The sequence below is a fragment of the Equus przewalskii genome, chromosome 19 (assembly GCF_037783145.1).
Source record: "Equus przewalskii isolate Varuska chromosome 19, EquPr2, whole genome shotgun sequence".
Taxonomy (NCBI): Eukaryota; Metazoa; Chordata; class Mammalia; order Perissodactyla; family Equidae; genus Equus; species Equus przewalskii.
Window position 1 is genome coordinate 1,216,578 of NC_091849.1, and position 26,687 is coordinate 1,243,264.

The window sequence follows — 26,687 nt, forward strand, 5'->3', positions numbered from 1 at the left end:
CAACATAAACCAATGAAATATGGGTGCAAAGAGACAGTTATTTGTCGTTTATATGCAAACTGCATTGAATGCCTTGGAAAAACTTATTAAAAGTAAGTTGCTAAAGGGGCTGGCCCTGTGGCCGAGTGGTTAAGTTTGCACACTCTGCTTCAGTGGCCCAGGGTTTCGCTGGTTTGGATCCTGGGTGTGGACATGGCACCACTTGGCAAGCCATGCTGTGGTAGGCATCCTACATATAAAGTATCAGGCCACACTGAGGTGGGGTCCCACATAGCACAACTAGAGGGACCTACAACTAGAATATACAACTAAGTATGGGGGGCTTTGGAGAGAAGAAGAAGAAAAAAAAAGAAAAAGGAAGATTGGCAACAGATGTTAACTCTGGTGCCTTTAAAAAAAAAAAAAGGTAAGTTGCTAAAACTTTCCTGTGAAATTGAATGTAATGAAGAAAACTGTAAAATTAAAAAAAAAATCACAGAACTTTAGAAGGAATCTGCATTCAGATAATTTCACAAGAGTCATTAAGGTCTTGCTCTACTCTAAAGAAACGGAAGCTCTGGGACCTGCAGACCAGGTATGATGGGTGTGGCTTACGCAAGAGAGATGCTGTGGGTCTCCAATCAGGAGATGCACTAAGCCACCACAACAGCCTGCATGTTGTAAGACTGATAAACAAGACACACTTTCATGTTTTAACTGAAAATAAAAGTTCAACATGGAACTGAATGATTTTGGTACCTGTAATGCTCCATTTTTGCTGAAGGAAGAAACACACTGCATCAGTCGACTTAGCTCTTCAGAAACCGCTTCGACCACCTTGGACAGAACCCGAGGCACTAACTCTTTGGAAATAGTGAACACCTGATGGAAGGTTTCAAATAAGAAGAAATGATGCATTGTGGCAGCTTAAAGGATCAGAATTATGAATGGAAGAAAGATACAGACTCACACTGAAGATGTATTAACTGATTCATGACAAAAACAATACTCTTAAAAATATATTGGTAAATATAATTTTGAAAGATATTGTTGATGTTGACAAACTAAAAATAGTTTTAAAGACTTCTTGTTCCTCTTGTCCTTTTCACAAGAAGAAATATGATTTCTAAAGAGGAAATTACAGAAATAAAAATATATTGGCTCAATATTTTACCACGATTAAAAAAAAACATACTGGGTCAAACTCTCCTTAGATGGCAACAAACACTGTTTCATACTGGGTACATTATTCTACGTTGGGCAATAAGGTCTCCAGTTGTACTATTTGCTGAATTAAATATATTTCCTTTCATTTAACATAAAACATTATTTTTAAACTTTGAATTTTGGCATTTTCAAACTAAGTTACTATATTTAAAAACGTGGTGAAACATTTTACTATCCTGATGTATAAATTAAACTAAATCATGTTTTCTTTTTAGCTTTTCCTTTTTTCAGACTGAGTCACCAGTATTAAACCGTTGGGTCGACCCCAACATAATGTGTGTTCAAGAAAATGTTCGTAAATAATAAACATTATGAATGAAATTCTACTTTCAGTCATGGGATAAATTAAAATGGGGCCTGAAAAGCTTAATCTCTTCAAATCAGCCCATGGCTGTTGATAAAGGACAGTGATCAAAGCTGCCTCTTAGGGATCACCATCATCACCGAGAGCTCCCAAGTGTTCCCCGTTCCTCCAATGGCCACCTGTCCATCTGCCACAGAAATGCTTCCCCTGGTGGAGGTTTTAATTCTATACCCTAATTTTATTGGATGCTAATATAACAAGAAAGCATTTTTATATCTTTGATAAAATCACAGTTGAAAATATATTACTCATTATAAAAAGATATATAAGACAAATTCCTGTCTGCGTTAAATCATATAAAAACCAATTTTTATAGAGGAAGTTACAGTGAGTAATGAAAACTCTAACATACTATACTGCTCTTTCTGATCTAGTTGCTCCAAACTGAAAGCCAAGTTCAGGAACGGGGTAGCAGACTCTTCGTTTCCTTCAGTCACTCTTGCTTTACCCTTAATTATCCATGTTTTTCCAGTTTACCTTGATAATCTCAGATACTTTTGGATGTAGAGAGTGGAGTGGTATAAACCTAAATGCACCTATATCAGATGCATACAGTTTAAAAGGCACTCAAGCAACAGTGGAAATTATCTAATGGTAAGATATTTGCGTGGCCCCATTTGATCTGGTCAGCCATCAGCGTATGAGCCACAGCCACTCTGAAAGTCCTGGCAAAGCAGTGAGTCACAGATTGTAAAATTACAGAACAGGCAGTCATAGTGGCGATAACGGTGGCATCTGTGGTCTCTTCTTTTGATGTTCCTTAGAAGAGCCCTCCTAAGAAGGATGTTAACTAAGGATGTGAGTATGAAGCTTAGGATGATGATGCTTCAAGTGAGGGCCAGTTTTAGTGTGAACCAGAAGCACCAACATCTCCATGTAACCAGGTCAGCCAGTGATAGGAAACCATGCCCCTGCTCCCTAACTTCAGCCTGCTCTTTGAGCCTACCTTTCTAACAAGCGTCTACTTTTCTGGAATCCCAGCCACTAAGTAAGACCACATTGCTACGTGAGTAAGACATCAATGCTTATTTGTATACTGGTTAAAAAGAGGTTAATGAATTTTCCCAGATAAAGGGATTTAACATTCCTTTTCAATTCAAGATAAGGGGAAACAGCCTTTCAATCTCTCTTCTCCTTACCTTTCAAATATTAAGGAATTTAGTTTTAATTATGAGAAAAAACATACACAATTTCAGAAAAAGACTCTCAGTTAAAACCACACATGTGCATGTGCCTGCATGAAAGTAGAGCTGTGTTTTATTTCTACCCAAGGTATATTCTGAAGGGAAAAAAGACCACCATAAAAACCATCACATTTTCCTCTTTTTCTTTTTTTCGAGTTACCCATATCTCTTAGGAACATCTAATGATAGCTTACCTCTGCGTGCACGGCAATTATGTTCACCAATGCTTCTTTTAAATAGTTTCTGACACCTGAAATCAAGAAGGGGGAGGAGAAAGGCATTTAATGGGAACATAGCTCCCGGTCCCCCGCTGCCCTCCCGGGCTCTGTACGACCGCCTTCACGTTTTCTGAGGAGAAAGACCCCGACTATTTCCTTTCGAGAACCAAATGGTGAAAGGACTATTTTCATATAGGTTTTAAAAAAGGATTAAATTAGTTAGGAGTTTTCTTGCATTCTTTTTCTGTTTCTGTCATTGTTTATACTTTCTGTAACTGCTGGTCTGTTTCAAAATTGAAATTTAAAAATGTACTTCAGTTTCTTCATATATATATTTTTCATGTACGTGTGTATATACACACACACACATTAACATACCAAAAAACAGAGGACAGAAGGAGGATATCTACCAAAACTTATAAAACATATGCAAAATATCTATTATAGCATCTTACTCCAAAGTTAACAGTCAAATTATTATGCTGGATGACTATTTTGATCTTAAGAAATCATTTCTGGGGGAAACTTCTGACAAAACTACTCAATCTGATTCTGTAAAGCAAGTTAAAGATTGGATAAAATGCAAGATTTCAGGATGGTACAGAATTAATGAACACTACTTCACTCAAAAGTAGGCACACAAGATTGAACAGTGCAGAGGTCAGAAGTCAGATCATCTTGGACCAGACCCCAGCTTCATCACCTAAAACTGTGACTTCTGATGAGAAGCCTGTGGGCCCAGCTTTCTCTCCTGTCAGTGAGTCTGAGAACAGCGGGCCTGAAGGAGATAACACACGCAAGTGGTCCTCGGGTTCTCAGTACTCAGTAAGAGCTTTCATTACCATGATTTTGCAAGAAACAAAATGCTGCTTTATTGTAACTCCAAAACAACTACTTTTCCTTGGAGTAGAATAATGTTTCAGAATGCCTTCTAGAATGAAGTGCATATACTGATAATTCCTTCTCTATAAAACAGAGCAAACTCGACTGTATTGTAAAGTCATGAATGTTAGCAGTAAGGATATCAAGGAGGATCTTTTCCCAAAATGTCATCCAAGCTACTGATTATTTAGGACAGTTGAGATAAAGGCCAAGAACAATAAGCAACTTTTTAAATTGGCATTTGCAGATATTAAATATATAACTAACTTCGGATTCTGTCATATACTATGTGGTATACACGGCTGCACTCTTTTTCTTTTGAGAAGCCAATTTCATATGTATTTCTTTGGGATAAGAAGGTTCAAGTGTTACTACTTATATTTTGCTGAAGGCGTAACTGAGAAAGCTGACTGAAGATAATTAAATATAGTCCAGAAATTAGTTGATTCTTTCTGTGAGAAAGGATAATTGCAAGGTAAGCAGTCTTATCTGGGAGGTAGGAGAGAATGCAAGGTGATGTTGTTAAGTGGAAGTGACACAAACAGGCCTGCGCTCAAGAGCAGAGAAGCCTTCTTTCCGTGAGAGGAAAGCCACCCCAGGCAGGTTCCCTCGGATGGTCACCTGCTGTGTCAGGGCGCAAGGGGAACCTGGCTGTGCCATCTGTCCCTGACGACCCAGACCAGCAGGGCCGGCACGCCTCGGCCCGCCCTCTCCCTGAGGCAGGGGCAGGGGCAGGGGCAGGGGAGGGCGCTCTGGCCAAGAGCCCGTCATCACTGCGCTCAGCTCCAGCTCTCCACACCGCCACCCCAGGGAGACTTGGCACACGCACACGCACCCAGAAGACGGCTACAGTGAATACAAACATAAGCATGATATTAGGCCAACAAGGATTTAAGGAACATGAGAGTAAGAAATGCAACGGTCTCTGCTCTCTGTGAAAACCAGGGTCCTGTCAGTGCTACTGTGTGAACAAGTATCAGAAGTTCGGGTTCTAGCAATGATGACTGGAAATGTGAGGGCAGTTTTTACTTCTAAAATTCTTCAATGTAAAAGACAAGAGTGGGCCAGAGTGCTGACTAAAAAGCAGAAAATTAAACTTAGAATGAAGCAAGTCAAGGTCACATGCTCAGTGACAGTATGCTGTAAACTCAACTCCCACTCTGACCCTGAGAGGAAAACATTTCCTGGCAAACCCACCGGACTAAGCATTACTAATAAAACACCCTGCAGAAGAGATGCGCCTAAATTACTCAGTACCATTCTAAAGACAAGGCTGTGAACACTAAGAAGAAAAGCACAGCGTACTTTCAACCATAAGAACCATATTCCTGTTGACAGAAAATCTGAAAAAGAAAAATCAAGCTTCCTGTTTTAGGCTGACCACAGGTTTCACAAGGATAACATATTGGGAGGAGCACAGAGCCTTCACCTTGGACAAGTAGAACAATTTTGCATTTCTTGGAGACTTTATTTTTATGAATAGAAAAAGATGAAATAATTGGTCCCCCTGCCCCACAAAAAGCCAACAACAAACAACCACTTCAAGGGGTGAGTGGCACTGTTGGGAAAAGACAGGGAACAAGTGTGTGGTGCTGGGGATGAGAAGAAACAGAGCCCCTGGCCACGCTCGCGTCCGGCCAGTAGGCCTCCGAGGGGAGCATTAAGGTAAACACAGCTGAAGAGAGCAGCTGCGTGAGGCGGGGCTCCAAAGCGGTGGGCATGCTGGTGCCATACCAGAACAATCCAAACTTCAATTTAATTGACCGCCTCTCTCCAAAAAGCTACCCGTTGTGTTAAACACAGAGATAAGTATCTTTTATTGCCTGCTCGGCTGAAATTGTCGGTTCTAAGGGACCAGCTGAAGTTCTCGTTCACTCATCTAACATAAATTTGTTGAGATTCTACTCCATGGAGCCACTGCTAGGCGCACATTAAAGGGAGAGAGGCGTTAGGTCGTTCAAGTAGAATAGGTACATACCCCAACATGTGTAAGACCCCAGGGTGCTTACTTATTACGTTTTCCCTAATTTACTGGGGTTCACGTATGTGTGCAAGTTGTACGTAGCAAAAATGTGCTAGATGGCTATATGAAAGGGTTTTATATTACAATAAAATCTTTGTATTCCAATTTAAACTAATTTGTGAAAAGTTTCCTTGCAATCTCTATTTCATGAAGTTCTTCAAAGGTTAAAGACCAGTATTCGGGGAGGGGCGGAGAAAGTCAGGGCACTGGGCCTGGAGACCAGACAGCGTTGGCATCTAGGGACTGAGGTCTGAAGGTTCATAAACATGAAACAGATAAGATCTCTGTGGTCTTCCTAGTTAAGAATTTCAATTCCTTTCTCTCTTCACGCCACTCTAAAGCTGGTTATCAGCCTAAGGAGACACAAAGCCAACGTCACACCCACTCACCAGCCCTCCACTTCCAGCCCGCACCCGGGACTCTCTCAGGGGCCCACACCGAGACTTTCAGATGTTTCTAAAAAACTAAACGCAGATTAACCCCTCGGGTTTAACTGCCTGTTAAGTTTTCTGTTTCAAAGCATTGCTCCAAATCCACCTGTAGGGGGATGTCCGCTCCTTCAAAGCTCTGTCCCACCAAAAGGTGCCCAGGGCAGCGGCAGTGCCAGAGGCTGCCCCACCCGCCCCAGGTGGCACTCACGTCAAATGACCATCAAAACACAGCTGGCAGCAGGGAGCAATCTTCTTTTTGGTGGCTAGAGTGGCCACTTTGCTCTTGTCTGACAGGGAAAACGGAATTACTTGAAAATCATGCCAAAAGGATGGAAATTCACAAACTCAAGAGTTGAAAGAGAACAGATCTGGGTTTTGGGAAATGTAAACTTGGGTCTTCCCTGTGATTTCACTGACGGCTGAGCTAAACTTGGAAGTCTTTTCCTTTAATGGAAGGGTTACATTTGGAAAGCAAGAAAGATGTCGCTGAGATTCAGGAGCTGTCAGAGAAAACCTGTATAGACACTTGTTATCAAAGTGGCTGAGGTCTTGAAGAGGATGGCAGAATGAAGTGAAGAATGACCTTAAAGGGACCACAGTCATGGTGCCTGGGGGTGGGACTAGGATTTGGTTTTTGGTTATGGTACTATTTTAAAAAGGTCCATGGCTGCGACAAAGGGACAATTTTGTAGTTAAGTTTTGTGGTATATGTTCATTCTCTTCCCACTACATTTTATTCTAATTTTAATATTATTAACGGTTGATGATGACTTCTAAGTTCACTGAAGTGACAGAAAACATTCAGTGTAAAGTCAGAAGACTTTGGATTCAAGTTGTGGCTTACTCATGCACTAATGATGGAGCTCAGACAAAAATCAGTTCATCTTTTAGATAACTGCTTACGTTGCAAAATGTAGAGATTACAATACCTGTTTTGTTAACAAAGCTGTTATGAAATGTAATACATGTTTATTCCCTCATTCTTCAGATATCTGTGGAGTATCTGTTATATCCTAGCCACTGACAGGTGGTGGTGAGCAAAATAGACATGACCCCAGGCCAGCCCCACGGCCTAGTGGTTAAGTTCGGCATGCTCTGCTTCAGCAGCCTGGATTTGGTTCCCAGGCACAGACCTACATCACGTGTCAGTGGCCATGCTGTGGCGGCAGCTCACATACAAAATAAAAGAGGAAGACTGGCAACAGATGTCAGCTCAAGGCAAATATTCTTCAGCAAACAAAAACAAAAACAAGATAGCTGTGATGCCACCCTAAGAGAGCTTATCATTTAGCGATAAGGAGCATTTTGCCAATTCTAAAGCAGTACACATATTTCAGATGCTATGTTTTTTTAAATAAAAAAAGACATAAATAGTTGGGCAAAAGGCATGATGACCAGAACAACACACTAACTTCTCTTTCTGAAATACATGACGTAGAAGTCTGGATGATTACCTGTCATGACTGTCACCCAGCTGCAGCACACCGATGGTGGGTGACGTTCATCTGAATGGCACCAGGAGTCTTGGAACAGCTGAACGTGCACTCTAAGAACCTGACAGCAGCAGACAGCCCAGATGCAGTATCAAATGTTACTGGGATGTGCTATTACTGGAGAGATTTGCCTTTGATGATACTCTTATTTTGCTAATTTACACAAAAGTCTCTGGAAGTTGGAATTTTAGTGGAACTCTTTTGTTATACTTTGCACTTGTTTTGAAAAGAACGGCTGAACATCACACACTAGAGAAGGCTAGGGAAGAGCTGCCTCCTAAGGTGACATCTGAGCAATCGCCTGAATGAGTTAGAATTCTACATGTGGACAAAGGCAGATGCTGACCTCAAATACACACGTGACTTACTACTAATCAGTCACCCCAGGGCAAGTTTCTGAATGGCTCTGACTTGCAGCTTTCTCCTTTATAAAAGAGGAAATACCATTTATTAAACAAAGAGGCTAACGGTACATCTGCCAGACAGCAGCCGTCAGCAGAAGGGAGACAGGGCTCTCCCTGCACCTCCAAGGGCCTGCTTTAGACAGCCCTCTCATGTCCTCTCTGCGCCGGGTCCCTCTCCTCCCACTGCTGCAGCTTTCAACTTGTCTGTGTGACTCCTTGATTAACATCTATCCCCCCTGCTAGTTGCAAGCTCCACAAGCATGGGACAGCTCCTCACTGACTTTTGTATCTGCAGTACCTACCACAGTGGCTGGCCTGTAGCAGATGTTCAAAAATATTTATGAATGAAAAAAATGAAAGACAGCAAAGACCATGTACATCTTGCTCACTACTAAGTTCCTAGGACTTAACTCTCTTAAATAAATTGTTAAGTGAATGAATGAGTGAATAAATGCATCAGAGAAAAATTTTAACATATGTAGGATTCTATGTTATATAATTCTGCATTTGAGCCATCCACTAAAAATGTAAGTGCCTTAGTGTATGTGTGAAGGAGGTACTCTTTGCTACAGCATGCATCTCTCATTTCTCATAGGATTTAAGAAAACAATCCTTTTGAAATAATTTCTCAGGATTCATTTGAAAAATACAATTCCAATAAAGTATAGCAAAATAGAATATTGCTGATGCTAAATATATTTGTTTTCCAAACGTGCTTTATTTTTCTAGCTATATACTTAATTAAGCAAATAGCTTATTTGCAATAATAAACTATCAAATATTTCCTGAATGGTCACTACGTGATAGATACTTAGGAAGATGCTCAGATACATTAGAACATAGTGAATACTCAGTAGGTATGTTAGGAAACCTGGGTTTTAGTTTCAGCTCTAACAGTAGTGGGCCATAAATGCCAAATTTATGGTACTACTAGGGAAGGAGCTGTCCATGTGGACAGTGTGTGCAGGAAAAATAAGGCAAACTGACTTGCTTCTTGGAGTGACAAATGCTACATTATTATGATGTAGCAATAAGTACTGTTTTTAAAAAGGTTGCCCATAGATAAACCCCCACAACTTTCCATGTTATTTAGGCAAAAGAATGAGAACAGCTTCTAAGTATTTACAATATACGTCTCCTCTACTCTCTGAATATGAAATTAAAATGTGTCATAATATTTAACCAAAAAAGTGTCCCCACCCACACAGAATCAATCTAGACTATCACTTAGCAATTAATCTAGTAGCCAGGGTGGAAATTCCCCATGGAGAAAACAAAGCTCATCTCTGCTCTGAGCAAGAACCTGTAGGCCTCCCCTCGCAGGGCGGGCTTCCTGTAAGCCAGCCTGGACCACATAACATCTCTAACAGTGAAGGTCTTGTGTTTCATACATCAAAGTGGAAAAGAAGTCTTTTCTTGCTATATTTGTCAGTTTCTTAATAATCAAATGGGAAGGACACTCGACGCTGGAATAGGCACACATTACGAAAATTTACAGAGTGACTATGGCTGTTACACGCCAGGCTCCACTGCAGGTGCTAGGGACACAGTCATGACCACAAAAAGAGCAAAAATGAAAACAAGCTCCTCTCCTCACAGGGCTTACATTCTAATGGGGACACACCCAGAGTTAAGGAAACATGACCACCTTGCACAAGGGACAGAGCTCACATCTCTAAATTAGCAAAAGAAAGCAACTGCATGAGATAAAATTGTTCAGCAACTGAAAAAACCCCGTATTTGCAAACAGAGAGCTTCTGTCTGACGAGACTCTCAGTACCATTTGTGAAAAGGATGTTAGTGTTCCCATTGTGCCAATCTCGTGAAATAAAGCCTAGTAAAAACCCATAACAGATAATGTACAGGTGTGTAAGCAATGACCTGGATTTAAATCTTAGCTGGAAAATCAGTTAATTCATTGGAGCTTCAGGTTTTCTTCGAAGTATGGGAAAATGCTTTATAAATTAAAAAGCGTTATACAGGTAGATTTGATTTTTCTAATTAAAAATTTGGACAAATTGCTAGTTAGACTTCTCTAGAGAATGTCTACATTAAAGAACAGAATACAGTCACGTGCTGCATAATGACCTTTCAGTCAAGGATGGACTGCACACACAACAGTGGTCCCATTAGATGAGTATCATATAACCTAGGTGTGTAGTAGGCTGTTCCATGCAGGTTTGTGTAAGTGCACTCTACGATGTTCGCACAATGGCGAAATCGCCTCGTAACACATTTCTCAAACGCATCTCTGTTGTTAAGCAACACTTGACTATATTGAATATATGGGATTGATCAAGCCTTTGCTCTGGACTAAACTTTTATTTTGAAAAAAATTAAATGCTCATTGAAAAGAATTAAAACAACACAGAAGTTTTCATAATAAGAAATATAGGTCCAGTAAACTTCTCCTTCATTCTAGGGAGACCTAGCTTGGTGTGTATTCTTCCAGATCTTTTCCTATGAATATAAACTTTTTTCCTAAAAAGTGAGATTATACTACATGTTCTCTTCTTGAAACTTGCTTACATCATTCCATAATATATCACAAACATGCTATTGCATACATATCTACCTGATAATTTTCAATGGCTGTCTGGTATTATGCAGTATGGTTGTACCATAATATATTTATTCTATTTTTTCTAACTTGTTCATTTTTATTATTCATATTATTCTATTTATTCATAATTTATTCTCCTACTATTAGACAGTTACGTTGCCTTTCAATATATACTGCTATACATAATCCTGCAATTGACATCAATCCATATAATCTCATAGAATAATTTTATGTAAGATATCTTCCTAGAAGTGGAATTGCTGAGTCAAAGGTTTTTAGTTTTGATCACTTCTGCCAAGCTGCCATTCAAAAGGCCAAACAAAATAATACCCCTGCTTCTTCATGCCTTTTTATTTTCTTAACTTAGATTCTCTAATTACTATAATAATCATAGTATATGTTCCTCCTCAACTATGATAATGACAAAACTTTCCACTAAAACACTAAAATAAAATTTTAAGCAAAATACAAAGGTCAAAGGAAATTCACTAAAAGTTACACAAGACTTAGACTTCATCTGACTGTCTAAAGAGTGTCTGAAAGAGAGCTGGAGAGAAAGAACACGTGCAATCGCGGACAACAACTGCAGTGCTGTGTGAGTCCACACCAAGAAGGCAGGTTTCCATGCAGCCTTTCCTGCCGTAACTGGACACACTCCTTCCTACACGGCCTGTCAAGGTGCGCCGCCTGATGCTGTTCCGAAACACGACACTCCCCAGTCAGCACCACAAGAAATCAGACTCTGGAAACTCTGGAGATCCTGCCTACCTTACAAACCACATTTCCTGTTTTTAACCCCTGTGCCCTAAATCAGTTATCAGTCCTAGTCTACAGATAAAAATAGATTGAAAAATACTATAAATATCCCACAATGGACTTTTTTTTTTGGTCAAACTGAAACACTACATGAATGAACTTTGGGGTATTTTTCTTCAAGTATATTACTATTCAATTACAGTCTGAAGATACATTATTGAAGTTACTGCCTATGTAAAAGAGGTAACCAGAAACTGTATCAACATGATCACACAGAGAGAAAGACCTAGATACTCTGCAACAAAATCAGCTTTTGTTGAAACAGAAAAAGGGTTTAAGTCCCAGGTCTTCATGTTTTAGTTCTCTCATTCCTAAACTGATGAATATCTTTTGCCACATATGGGATTTTTAAAAGAATCCTTGAGGAAAGGATACTCTTCACATGTAGTATATCCCTGAATAAATAGCCTCTTCAGTTTCCTATTTTCTTTCTCAGGATCTTTTTTTTTTTTTTTTGGCTTTAATTAATATGATTTTCTAGCTTTTAAATATGAATAGGGAAACTTTTTTCTATGAAAATAGAAAATACCACCAGCAGTGAAAATAACAGTAAAATTATTTCATGGCTTATTTTTTCTATTTGTAAGAAAGAACTTATATCGATAAGAGTTTAGCATTCATAAACTTCACAAATAGCTTTCAACACTCAAATATGGACAAGCAAATCATGACTTCTCCCATTTCAAAGTTAAAGTCTGATGAGTAAAACAGACTATGAATTATATTAACATGAAATATAGAACACTTCATACATTTAGCATGGAATACACTGATCAGTTTCATCATTTGAAATTTGATACACTGAATTTCAGACTTAAAAGTATACATTTAATTAATTTAACACTAACTGATAAATCAAACTAATTTGCTTCAATTTAGTGTTCTGGCAGAAAAAATTTTTTTCCATTAGAAGGCAACTTCAATTAGAAAAGTGAAAGTGACAAGAAAATAGGATTCATTCTATATATGTAAATGAATGTATTTGTTTCATACTACAAGGTATTACATTTGTTTGTAATATTTCATAAACGTAGTAACTGTTCAATTTTAAAAATCTCAAGGAGGTTTTTTTCCCCCCAAGAATGACTTCAACTAAATCTAAACTAACAAATGCTATGAGAGAAGCCAGGCTGAAAACATGGCTCTGGAGACCAACTGCTTGGGTTAGAATCCTGGCTCCAGTCTGGGCTGCGTGGCCTCTGATTACAGGAGTGGACGCCTGGCAGGCCCACCGTGGAAGGTGTGAAAACGCCGGGGGCACCACCCGTGTTACAGAGCAGCCTCTGCGTCATCACTGCGGAACACAGGAAAGAAGCAAGAAGGTGTAGTCCCTATTCTCAACATACGGTTCCATATGCAATTTGAGAAAGTTCCAGCCATTAAAATAAAGACAAGACGTTGAAATTAAAAACAATTGAGTTATAATAAAATTCAAGGCAGAAAAAAATATGAAAAGTCAGTAACTAACTTGGAATTTAAAGTCTTATTTACATAATAAGAAATCTTTTAAATCTTTTAATAAGCATCTTTTAGAAGCCTAATTTTAGAAACCAGAAGCACTGGCTCTGCGCCTTTTGGAAATGATGAAATCGAAGTAAGCAGCAGCAGGGCACGGCGGGAGGGCTCAGGTCATGGCAGCCAGACCTCACGTGGGCAAGTCGTTTGCGTCCATAGCCTAAACTTCAGTATCTGTAATAGCAGCTTCTAAAGTTTACTGCAAGAACCACCAACCACAAAGGCACAGGAGTGCAATGGCAGCAAGGAGAGGGAGCAGGAGGCAGTGACAAGGCCTCATTCCACTGGGAGGATTTTGTTCCTCTCACCCTTTGTAGTAAAATCTCCATTCCAATATCTGAACTCTGTTCTTTTCTTCTCCTGAAAATTCTATTAACAATTACTCAGCTGCTCTTCCATCTTCAACATCAATGTTTGCTTTTATCATTACCCTAAATTTGTTGCTTAGGGCCGTGTTATAGTTTTGTGCAGATATTTTATGCAAAAATGAATGCAATCCCTTTATTCTGCCTGGCATCTTTATCCTTCATTATAGTAACCCTTACAACTCTGCTGTACTTTGAAATGACCAGCATAAGCCACTGTTCGTCAGGGAAAAAGGTAAGCTGCCTACACACTCTGTCCACTCCTCGTTTCTTCAGGGGCAAGACGGCACGGGAGCCCACACTCCACCGAGGAGGCAGCTCTGCCTGCTCCAGCTGGTCAGACATGCCTCAGACAGAGGAGGGCACAGCTGCTCTTTCAATTCAATTATTTACAAAATATCAGAATACAAAAAATTACACAGTATTGTTACCACTGTGATCTGACCCATTTCCCACCCCACACACTTCTCCAGCAAGAGTGACAAAGTTAGAATTTCGAGACAGAAGAACTGGGCTGAAGGCCTAGCTCTACTACCTTGAACAAGACCCAGGCTTTTCTGATACTCCAAATAGAAAACAATCCGCCAAGTGGGGAAAATAATATCTTACCCACTGGGGTTGTTTGGAGGATAAAATGTGATAATGTATGTGAAAATATCAGTTAAACTGAAAATATTTTATTTAAAAGTGGACCAAAATGAAGTATCTTTTTAAATTTATCAAGTTTTCAAGATGAACCAAAGCAAAAATGATATTTGGTATTTTATTTTCAATGCTACAAGCTTAAACACCACAAAAACAAGCCAACCCTACAATTGTTTCCATTCACACTGTTGTGACTTGTGTGTCACCAAGATCTCTCCCTCGCATGGTTTCTGAAGCAGTGTGCACGTGGACATCACCTACGTTTCTACAAGCACCTGAAAACACTCATGCGACTGCACGAAATGTTTTCTTATCAGGACAAAATTTTAAGACTTAGGATAATTCTCAAATGGGGAAATTATTCCTTCATTTACTAAAGCATTCATTTGTTCCAACGTATGCTGAGGATCCATTATGTAAAGGGACTTCCTACGGTGAGGACCCTGGAGGGGAGTCAGGCATGGGGCCTGTCATCATGAGGCACAGGCTAGTGGAAAAATTTTCACAGTTTTTTGATTATGTAAGTCATAGGTAAAGGAATTTTGAGCCCTCTCGATACATGTTTATATATAAGTATATATAAGATTATAATATATGATATACAACCTTTAGTTTATGAAGATATTTGCCACTAAGATATTACATATATTGTAAAAACATACATAATACGTAAACTTATAAAACACGTAATTCAGACATATATACGTATTACATATTCCATGCATTATAGATAAGAAAAACAAATTAGGAAAGGAAGAGATAAAGAGGAAATAAAAATTATTTTATTAGTTTAAGTAAGCTAGGTCATGACAAAGTTAAAAAAAAACTCCAATATATCAGCAGCTTAAGACTACAGCAAATGGACTTGTTGCTGATGGGGCATGTAGGGTGGGGTCCGAGGGGCCTGATCACTGTAGTCACTCAGGGATCTCACTTACGGAGGCTCCACCTTAAGACAAGCTCCCCCCCACACAGAGCAGGGGAGAAAGCGCAGGAGGAACCGTGGCCGGCTCACAGGGCTCCGGCTCACAGGGCTCCGGCTCACAGAGCTCCGGCTGGGTCACCTGGGCTGCTTCCACAGGGCCACGTCTGACCTCAGTGGGTGATGCAGCAGAACCCAGGGACAAAACCTCCCAGGGACAAAAAAGTGGACTTGGATCCACAGTAATACAATCTACCACAATTATTCTTTTAAGTTTTACATCTAACAGTATAAAAGGCCTTCTTGAACTGAAATCACAATGATTTCAGGTCTGAATCTAAGTTCATTTGACTTGAACACTTGGATTCAGCCACCTTCATAGAGGAAAAAGTGCGACACAAAGTATTACACAAGATATGCACTTGGAAGAGGTGTGGAATTGGCTGCCCTTAGTGATCATGATATTCTGTTGTCAAGATTTTTAAGTTTTCAGATATGAATTCTTCCCTCTCTTCTAAAACTAACTTACTCATATAAAGTACATAAATCTTATGTATATATTAACGATTTTTTTATATTGGTAGACATCTATGTAGCCACCATCCAGATCAAGACAGAGAATATTTACTTCCAGCCCCTAGCTGGCTGTCTCATACTCCTTCCCAGCCAACGCCCCTATCTACAAGGCAATCACTCTTCTGACCTGTCTCCACTGGTCGGCGTGCTTGCTTTCAGACGAACGGAATAATGAGCTCGGACAGAAGCAAACAGTGTGCATTCTTTTGGATCTGGCTTCTTTCCTCAACATTATGTCCATGAGAATCATTCGTATGTTGTTGCACATAGGAGAGTTTGGTCATTCTCATTGCTACATGGCATTTTACTGCACGGCCATACCACATTTATGTACCTATTCTACTGCTGATGAACATCTGGGTTGTTTCCAATTTCTGGCTATTTCAAAGAGCTGCTATGAATATGGTTGCTTATTTCTTCTGGTGAGCATAAACACTCATTTCTCTTAGGTAGTATACTGGAATGGAATGAGGTCCCTGCAAAAATGTGTATTTATGTTTAACACTGCCAGTTTTCCAAAGAGGAGAGAAAAACAGAACTATGTACCCACCTAAAGCACTTCATTGTCAACATTAGTTTATGTATTGTCTTGCTGAATATGGGCCCACATGTCCAAAAGGAGCACCTGCTTTAGTTAAAAAAAAAGTATTTGCCATACCCATTTTCCTTAGCAGAAAATAAAAAAGTAAGCCACAGCACAAAACCAAAAAGAAAGAAAAAGAAGAGAAAAAAGTCCAAGAATATACACCAATTTTTCTTTTCATTAATACAACTCAACCATACAGTACAAGAATATTAACTTCTTTGATATTCGTCATATTTAAAGTCCCTGAAGGTGTCTTTTTGTGATTTTATAAAACCTATTATTAAACTCCTTCAATACAAAAATTTGCTAAAAGTGATATGCATTCTACATATAATTCTTAAAGTCCTTGTTACTGTAATCATAGGCTGTCACACCATTTGCAATCAGAAATGACAGCAATGTCAAAAAATGAAAAATGGGTTTTCAAATATCTCATATTTATGAATTTACTTTGTCACTCAAACATTTTGATTATGAGTATGAGATATTAACAGAAAATTGAAGTAAATTGACCCAAAAGAACATCCAAATCCCAAGTAAATATCCTATACAATATAAAGATTTTATTAACATTACCTTTAATTTGCACCTATAGACATAAACTGCGTTGCTGATGTCTATTGCTCTAATCACTTAGCCCCAAACTAAGTTTTGGATTTAAACTGTACCACTGTTGGACTACTTATACTATGTAGAGTTTACCACATTAATAAGCTTGCTGGTAAATGAGAAATTGAAGCAGACAGAGAAAAGTCCCAGTTTTATCACCAAATGGTCCTCCATGGCCTTGGATAATCTGTCACCTGGGCCTCGGTTTCCCCAGCTATTAAGGGAAGGATGTGCGGGTCTCTGAGCCCCCTCCAGGCCTGTATGTCTCTTTTCTATTGTGGACTCCCAGGAAATGTTTGAGAGGTCATTGTTTTAAAAACATATACTCCACAGTTTTCCACTGTGATGTTCAGAATAAAGTCATCCAAATGGCTAATTATTAAGCTTCACTAAAAGTATTTTGGGGTTGGCTTTTGCTACTTATTAAGAAAAGACAGTGAAGCAAGTTGGACATGATAAACCCAATAAATATTTACTAAAGTGCCATTTATCTCTGAGGTTCTCCCCTAGTTTAGGGAGAGAGAAATAGATAGAAATGGCATTTCTGATGTCTGTTTACGACAGGTTAGAGGAGATGAAACGTGCAAAGAATCGCTCTATGGTTTAGCTTGCTGACAAAATGCTACAGGTGTGCATCTTCTACTAGAATGGGTAAGTGCACGTGCCTTTGCATTCACTTAGCACAGTTTTTGAGTGCTTGGTATGCCCCGGGGTGCTTTCTCAGTGGCTTCAGGTGGTGTGGGATGAAGACACAACCCTCTCAGCGGTTTTCTGGAAGCTCCACCTGGGTGCACACATGGCCTTCAATCAGGCCCAGGTGGGATGCCCGGGAGAAGAGGGGAGGGTCTTCCGGCAGAGCAGAGCCCAGAGGAGGGGAGAGGCGATGCAGGCTGGGAGGCGAAGGGCTAGCCAAGCCAAGCGAGAGCAGAGGTGTCCTTGAAGGTTGGAGCCAACGATCAGATTTGTGCATAGAAAACACTTAAAGAAGAACGATAAGCAGTTTTCAAAACATCTCTCTTTCAGTTCCAGCCACAATAAACGCATATAAATGGTATTGCTTTTGATGAAACTATAAACATATTGGTTTTTATAGAATATCATGCCAGAAACAAATTTATAACATTGTTATAAAGAAGAGAACACTTGAAATACACGTTTTTCAGCTCTGTAGAAGTTAGCAACTAGGGACCCTAAGTTGCTCCCACCCCACTCCATGCCCAGAAACACAAAGAAAAATAAAGAAATCAAAAGCCAAACAGACAAAAACCCCAGGATGGTAGGTTAAGGAATGTGGCAATGGAAGTAAGAAAGAAAATACGAAAAAAATTCGTAACATCTTTCTATCCTTTCTACACAAATCTTCTGACCTCCTATCTACCCCTGGCTTTTTTGTAATCTCTCTTCCTTTCTCTAAAATCATCAAAATGTCTACTATTGTCGGATGTAAGGCTATCCAGAGAGCTATCCTGACTCATCTAAGCACCAAAAATAGTTTCAGAACCAAAATATAGTCAATTAGACTCTAGGTGTGTTGCATAGGGGTACATTATAGTCCTGTCGGAGCGTAACAACTGGCAATAATGATTTTAATAATGATTTTCGATAAAAAAAGAGACTGTACACACACACACACACACAAAGCCTTTAGGTATCTGTAGCGAGTATAAAGTAGTTTCTGGGGTTTCTTTCAGACAACTTAGATTCTATTAACCAGTGACTAAAATACCAAAGTACTTTTGACAGTGACAAAATTTGCTAAGAAGTCCAAATATAACATTTGGAAATCATCTGAACCTCAGCTTTCTATTGTGATGCATGTTATAAATAAGTGGGAAAGCATAACATTTGTCACAGTTTTCCAGGTTAAAGTAATAATTTGGAATTGTCTACTCACTATACTAGTCCAATATACTCCACCCATCCAAATATTAAAACAATCCTAAAGTGTTCCATTAAAATTTGCACGTAACGCACAGCGCAGAGGTACTAAAACTAATCCAACAGTGTTGTTATAGCAGGCCATCTTCTTTACTAACCTAGGAGAATAAAAACTTCTGAGTAGGAACCAAGGCCTTTGTTCTGAGGAGGAATCAGGGGGGAGATACAGTAACGCCTTGATAGTAGCTACAACATCTAGGCTAAATTTATTAAGATGACAACCCAAATGTCAACTTTTCACTATACGCTGTCCATGTTCCCCAATATGGAGCCTGTGTGATCACGTCGCTGGGCTTGCAGCTGGCCCAACAGCAGAGTGGGCGAGGCTGCCTGCACGCCCTGCCTGGCGGGCCCCGGACTTCCACAGGCTCCCGGGCACGGCCTAAGTCAGAGCTCCAAATGCAGACGGGGGCCCCCAATGCCCTTTCGAACTTCTCACATAGAACTGTTTAAAGACAAACGCTTTAAATCCAGGGTGAATTAACCCCAAACATAGCCAAGGTCACAAGGAAACAATAAAATAGCTGGGATGGAGAAAAGAATGGCAAAATGGTAGGACATATACAAATATGTTATCTTGGTGTTTACCATGGTGCACACAGTTGTGAAGTGTGTAAAATGAGTTTTAGAAAAAGACCGTTACTTCTATAATTAGATAAACAAATTCAGGTAAATTGAAGAAAAAACTTCCTAACACTTTCCACAGGACTCTAGGAACAGAAGTTCCACGGACTCCATAAGCACAGAACACACAGTGTCAGAACTCACATGTCACTGACTGGAAGACACCACTTCAGAGGAGGCAGAAGCTTCCAGCTGCCTGGCAGGACTGTGACACTAAGGAATGGGCTCAGCTTGTGTGTACTTGAACAGAGGCGATGGGATCGTTGGAATCTAAGAAACCACCAGGTGATGAGACGGCTGCTAACACTGCTTGTCCAATCACAGAACGGACTTTAGGGTGAGATTTAACGAGAGTGAGAGAGACTACAAAACACCGAGGGGGTACAGAGGCAGGACACAGACAGTGTGGAAAGAGTAGAAGAAAGTTAGGAGAGAGAAGTTTTCTCATATTTCATTCTATTTCATTCCCTTCCAATGGCTGAGTCCACGCCTGGGACAAGAAAGCAGAGTGAGCATGGAGCACCTCCACACAGCAGGGAGCAAAGGAGCATCACAAGACTGCTCTGCAGGAGCCAGGAGCCCCTCTGAAGAAACTCCTTCAGCCAAAGAGGGCACAATTTGATATTAAAAAAATAACTATTATGAACCCTCATACACTGTTGGTGGGAGTGCAAACCAGTACAGCCACTATGGAAAACAGTATGGAGATTTCTCAAAAAGTTAAAAATAGAAATACCCTATGACCCAGCCATCCCATTACTGGGTATCTATCCTAAGAACCTGAAATCAGAAATCCCAAGAGTCCCATGCACCCCTATGTTCATCGCAGCATTATTTACAATAGCCAAGACGTGGAACCAACCTACATGCCCAGAAACTGATGATTGGATAAAGAAGATATGGTATATATACACAATGGAATACTACTCAGCCATAAAAAAAGACAAAATTGGCCCATTCGCAGCAACGTGGATGGACCTCGAGGGTATTATGTTAAGCGAAATAAGCCAGTCAGAGAAAGACGAACTCTATACGACTCCACTCATAGGTGGAAGTTAACATGTTGACAAGGAGATCTGATTGGTGGTTACCAGGGAAAAGGGGGGGTGGGGGGAGGGCACAAAGGGGGAAGAGGTGTACCCACAACATGACTAACAATAATGTACAACTGAAATCTCACAAGGTTGTAATCTATCATAACATTAATAAAAAAATAAATAAATAAATAACTATTATAATGAATTGAAACTCATTAAACATGCTCAAACCATGAGTTAAAAAGATGAAAATTAAAAAATACCCTGTTGATCACCGTTGAAAAATGTAAGGAACCAGCTCATTCTAAAACTGCTAAATGAAGAGAGTCACGCATTTGTCCCGCCTGTCCAGTATGGACCATACGTCACAGCGACCAGACGGTCGTCCCGCCTGTCCTGTGCAGACTGTACGTCAGGGCAACCAGATGGTCGTCCTGCCTGTCCTGCATGAACTGTACGTCACGGCAACCAGACGGTCATCCCGCCTGTCCTGTGCGGACTGTACATCAGGGTGACCAGATGGTCCATGGATTCTCTTTTTTTTTTTTTTAATGTTCCAGCTAACAATCCTTAGTTTGCAATCCATAAGAAAATAATAGATCATGGCAACAATTACTAATAGGGTTAAAACCATTAGAGGAAAAGTCTGTGATAAACTTTTAAAGGGTGGATCAAGCTGACAACCCTTTAATCCAATTTTCCATCTTAACATCACAAAAAGAGAGACAAACATTATGTACCTCCTGGGGGCAGTAAACAAAATTAAAACAAAAATCAAACCTGAAACTGATAAAGCTTCTTTATTAACCACAAATTTACAGGAAACACAAGGGACAGAGGAACATGTTAAATGACACCATGAGGAAGCAATCTGAAAAATGCAGAAAGTGAGAACAAACAAACTGACTTATTCAATAAATAAGCTGAAGAAGGGAACCTAGAGTAAAATCCCCAAATTTAAGAGACACATCGACCAAAAGGAACATGCAGATCTTGGCTGTATCCTTATTTGAACAAACTGTCTAAAAAGCTTTTATGAGAATTTTTAACACTGACTGAATATCTGATAAAATTAAGGAACTGTTATTTTTTTTCCAGATCTGATAATGGTATTGTGGTTATGTTTTGCAAAAAATTCAGTCCTTATCTGATCTGTGTATGGATGAAATGATCTAATATGTCTGGGATTTACTTCAAAATAAGATATCCCAGAGGTATTGGGGAGCTGCGGGGTACAGATAAAACAAAATTGGCCATGAGCTCATAGTTTTTGAAAGTGGCCAATAGGTCAATCAGGATTTGTTTTACTGTTCTATTTTGATATATGTCTGAAAATGTCCAAAAGAAAAAGGTTAAAAATGACTTAGATGGTTTATTTGCACAATAGTACGTATGTTAGTTAACCCTGATGCCAAATAGCATAGCTTACAGCTATCAATTTAATACATAATAAAACAAATACTTTAACAGATAAGACATGCAATGAAGAAAATATGTAGGCCACAGGTCATCTCAAGGTTAACAAATTTCACATTGAAGACCATTAGAGCCAAAATTTAGCTTTATTGAAAAATGCTTGGCAGACAAAGAAATTATAACCAAATGTTCAAAGCATTGTACAAATGGTTTTACAGCACTGACCTTATACATTAAACTGTTTATCAAAAAGGAGAAGATGTCTGAAAAAAAAGTGAAGTTAAATAATGAAACTGTGATTTAAAAAAAGATGACTGACTAGGATTATCTTCCTGGAGAAAACATAAAATTGCTTTTCTCTTATGAATACAAATTTATTAAAATCTACCTCATGATACTTTTAAAATGAAATTAAGGAAAACAGTCCAAGGAATTAATAAAACTATTCTTTCAGAGTTTAGTAACGGAAAAGATTATTGACTTAGACTTCTCTCTTCAAAGATGAAGTTCATTCAACTGGCATCTGCTTTGATCAAAAACAGAAGTAACAAGGTGCCAAATACTCCATGACCAGAATACGGGTCATCAGAGAAACAGCCACTTTACTGCGTGTCACCACTCACATTCCAAATTCAGAGAAGAGAACAGATTTTACAAAGTGTCCAACTGATAGAAACAGAAATATTATGTTCATAATGGTGTCCTTAAAATTCTGCAAGGCTCAAAGAGACTTCAGAATAATTGTGGAAAGCTGAAATTACATTTAAGAGATCTTTGCTGTTATGTGTATTTTACAATATTCGAATTATTTCTAAATGGGTAGTTCCCATGTATTTTTGGTAACTGTTATCCTATTTAATCAACCAAAGTTTTCTTCCTCGACATATACTGAAGTTAAAAAAGATAATTCACTCTGACATTCTGTTGAAAATATCTATTACTCTTAAAAACTAAACTGTAAATCGGTATTTTACTTGATGTTTATTTTTCCCTATTATCTCTGGCTTGAGTAAACTTATGCCAAGATGTTTCTTATTAATGAGTTAACGGATTGAATAAATCTGTTACCAAAGGCTGACTATGAAGCAGGCACCATTTAGGAGCCACGGACACAGAGATGAGAAACAATGTTAAAGACTTGAGAAAGAGAAGGGATTCATGGGATGTGGCCGCTACGAGAGCAGCAGGGATGGGGTCAGGCAACAGGTGCAATCACCCTCCACAGCCAAGGAGGGAAGGATGGGGACCCACGCAGTTAGTCACAGGCGGACACAGGAGGGAGCCAGAGGGGAGGGTGGCCCTGACTGCTGGGCTCCGTCACTCAGAAAACCAGAAGCTGGCTACGGAGTGAAAAACGCTGCAGAGTCAGTCTATAATTTTACAGATCGTCTTTATAACTGATCCTTGAACTGTTGGCTGAGGTATTTTATTTGTAATAGGAGTTAACACTTAGATTCTGAAATGATTCTGCTTCTTTGTATACTAATGGGACACAACAAGTTTCTTATTTGTTGAAAACAGCTCCTATCTTTTGCCCGCATACCTAGAGCTAGCTAGCTCTTGGTGGAAGTTTATGTTTGGTTTTCATTAAGGGGAATGGTAACTCTGGGTTTCCGTGAGTGGGATCTTCCCCTGACACTCTTGGCCTCTTGCCCCTCTCCCTTCTCCTCTCCGACAGAGGTGGGATTTCCCAGTTAGTGGAGGACACCATTAGTCCACTTTTCAGTTGGGTTGAGCCAGTCTATCAGCTCCAGAGCACGGGAGTCTGGGCTCTCCTTCCCTCTCTGCCCTGGCCCCGGGTGTGGCAGTGCCCAGGCAGCCGTATTCCTCTGCAGTCTCAGCCCTTCCCTTGGTGGCCTGTTTTAAGGAGAGGCTGGAGGCTCGGGAGCTCATCTGGCTCTCATGTCTAAACCATATTCTCCAACATCAGCTTTCTCATCTGCTGACTCTTTTGTCCTATTCTTCAGTTGGTTTGAAACTTGGGAGGGCTGTTATTCACGGGTTCCGCATCCCCAAAGATTCAAAGAGTGTTTTTCTTTCCTTCCATTTAGGTTGAGATATTGATGGGGTGAGAGAGTCCCTCCTTTTCGCTCTTCTCTAATACCAAAGATGACTGCTCTCTATTAGGATGACCCAGAAAGCAATATTGCAACAGCCTTGATCCCACTCTGTACCAGTCCTAAAAATGCATTCTAGTAAGTTCCCCAGAAAATTTCAGAAAAAAATTTTCTCTACGGGTGGTTAAAGTTTGACAACTGACGAGATGAATGTTTAAACAGGAGGTGCTGACTTAATGATATAAATGGCAAGCAGCCTAGCCACTACTGCAGAGTCCTCCAGGCAGAGGTAAGCGCAGTTAGCCCACTGAAATACACAGATCTTGTTAAAACCATAAAGTAGTACATATTAGGAGAAAACTGTTGGAAAAAACCATACAATAACGAATAAACATACTCTTCACATGGCAGTGGAAATATATTTTCCTTCTCTAACTGCAAAGAAATGATAATTTAAAAGAAAATAATAGATGATTATATAGTCAGTGACCAGCACAGAAGTTGTTTTTCACATTTTTTCCCGCACATAACTCACTGGAGTTTAATTTTAAAGAAAGAAAAAAGAACAACTCAAGGAATCCAAAAAGATACGGTTTTTAAAAATAAATGGATATAGTTAAAAGAGAGTAAGAGATCTATTTTGGCACTTAACTTTTTTTTGCCACCTAATGTTATGATATTTTTCACCCAAACACCTGCCCTCATACACACACACCACCAACCAACCAATAACAAATAAACAAAAAGAGAAGCAGGCACCACCGACTCAGACACGAAGATGAGTGGTTTCAGGAGTCTGCTCTAGCAAATGCTTCTTGTAAGAGTTTTCTAGAGCGTGAAGAACACGAGGTGCTACGCTCCTGAGTTACTGCTCTGTTCTCCATCCATTTCTCAATTCTCAGAGCAGGACACACAATACTGAAGGAGAATACGAGTGCTTTCTAACTTACCTAAGTGAGAGTCACAATGATTTCACCTCATACACAGTACCATCAGCTTCTCCATTTAAACTTTAAACTTAGAAATCAGGAACTTCTATCTTGAATACCTCAGAAAACTTATAGAGTGCCTTGTATATAAAAGACTTGGTAATATTTGCTGAATTTGTGAATGAAAAGCAAATGTATTTTCTATCTGTACGTGAGGGAAAGACTGACAGACTTTGAGTACAAAGATTAATAGACTGATTTCACTTTTTTGTTATAGTCTCAGCTTTCCAAATACATATATTTCCATATCTGTAAATTCAACTTAGACTAAGCTCAAATAGGGCAACAAATGTATAGTCTTCTTTGGCCAATGCACAAAGTATAGTAGGTCCTTTAAAATCTTACTGGTGACAAACGCTAACTTCTATGATTGAAATGCTGCATTCTAAATTCCTTTAGAAGAATTTAGTAAAAATACCTGTATTTTCCACTGAATTCATATCTTTAATAAAGTACTATTGTTTGAAGGTAATGTTTGGTGGTAGTGTGTATATATAGGGGTGCAAAGCTGATCACAAATAAGACACTGCAGTAAAAGTTTATCTTAATGCTTTAACAGAAACTGAAAACGAAGCTAAGGGAAGACAACTTGAAGTTTAATTAAGTTAAATAGTAGGGATACCTCTGCTTATGGATTTATTTTTTATTGATAGAAAACTAAAAGCAATATATGCTCACTGAAAAGAAAAATCTCTTATAATACTTCTTCAGGAGTTCGTGAGGACACTGAAGTTCGAGGGGAGAACTAGAGACTCAGGGATGACTGCAATGACGTGGGCGTCATCTGGTGAAGCACTAGGGCGGGTCCCCCCTGCTGGACCGTCCACTGATTGCCAAAGCAGTCCCAACCAGGCAGCGCACAGACACGACATGTCCAGGAAAACCTACTCGCAGTGATGATTTGCTTTCTTGGTTTAACATCTCAGCAATGTCTCTAATATACACAACTGAGCATGATGTACACTGACGTGAATGAACTGAGATAACTGATTTTTCTCTTTCATTTCTAAACATATATAAGAGACTCAATTCCTACTCTGGAAAGCAGTTTTACATACTTACTTAATTTTAAATTTAATGATTTTTTCTAGCAAAAAAACAGTTAGTGAAGAGTGCTGAATAAAATGTGAAAATGCTAGTCTGACAGTTCTCCTTAAGTTGTAAATATATCCACTATATTTAATTATGCTAACTGTTATCTACCAACAGTTCATCATAAATGAAATCTAGTCTCTTTCCTCTGACTCCACCCCAGCTCACAGGCCACTCATCTCATGTGAAGACTTCCGTAACGTCTCCTAACCTACAACCATGTCATCTTGCCATCACCACATTAATAACTTCCGCTAAAACATAACTCAAGTATGTTACAGATCAAGCACAGTACATCTAGGTGTTGGTTGGTCATCTCTGATGTGACCACTGACGGTTACAGAAAATATATTTCTTATAAGGTCGACCACTTTTAGAAAATTCTAACTATAACTGCTACCTATTTGATTACAATACTAATCTCTGCAGCTATACAGAATTTTTTTTTTGAAGACAGCTGTTAGATCTGTCCCTAATCCTTTCTCCAGGCTAAATACAGTCTGTTCTGACAATCATTTCTCATAGCCTAGTTTTAAGACCAATTGTGATCCCTCCAAGTCACAGGAACCTGTACCTCCTATCTCTGGACGCTACACTTTCATAATTCTAACTATCATTTCACCGGCTACTTTGAGGCAGCCACGTTCTATAAGCACTTATCAACAAACTGCACATCTGTCCGACTTTAGAATTGATGCATTAGCTCTAATTAAGCTGCTCTGCCTTCCCTCC

The 26,687-nt window shown here is 39.4% G+C and overlaps 1 protein-coding gene across 37 annotated transcripts in view; it reads right to left on the reverse strand.

The window, feature by feature from the left end:
- The window catches only part of EXOC2 (exocyst complex component 2), a 212,947-nt gene that overhangs the window by 11,828 nt on the left and 174,432 nt on the right, over positions 1-26,687 (reverse strand). For all 37 annotated transcript variants that reach the window (XM_070583938.1, XM_070583949.1, XM_070583937.1 and 34 more), the window contains 2 exons: positions 2,949-3,004; positions 739-861 (listed from right to left, as the gene is read on the reverse strand). In XM_070583938.1, the coding sequence (XP_070440039.1) occupies positions 739-861; positions 2,949-3,004 (179 nt within the window). The remainder of the gene's footprint in view (positions 1-738; positions 862-2,948; positions 3,005-26,687) is intronic.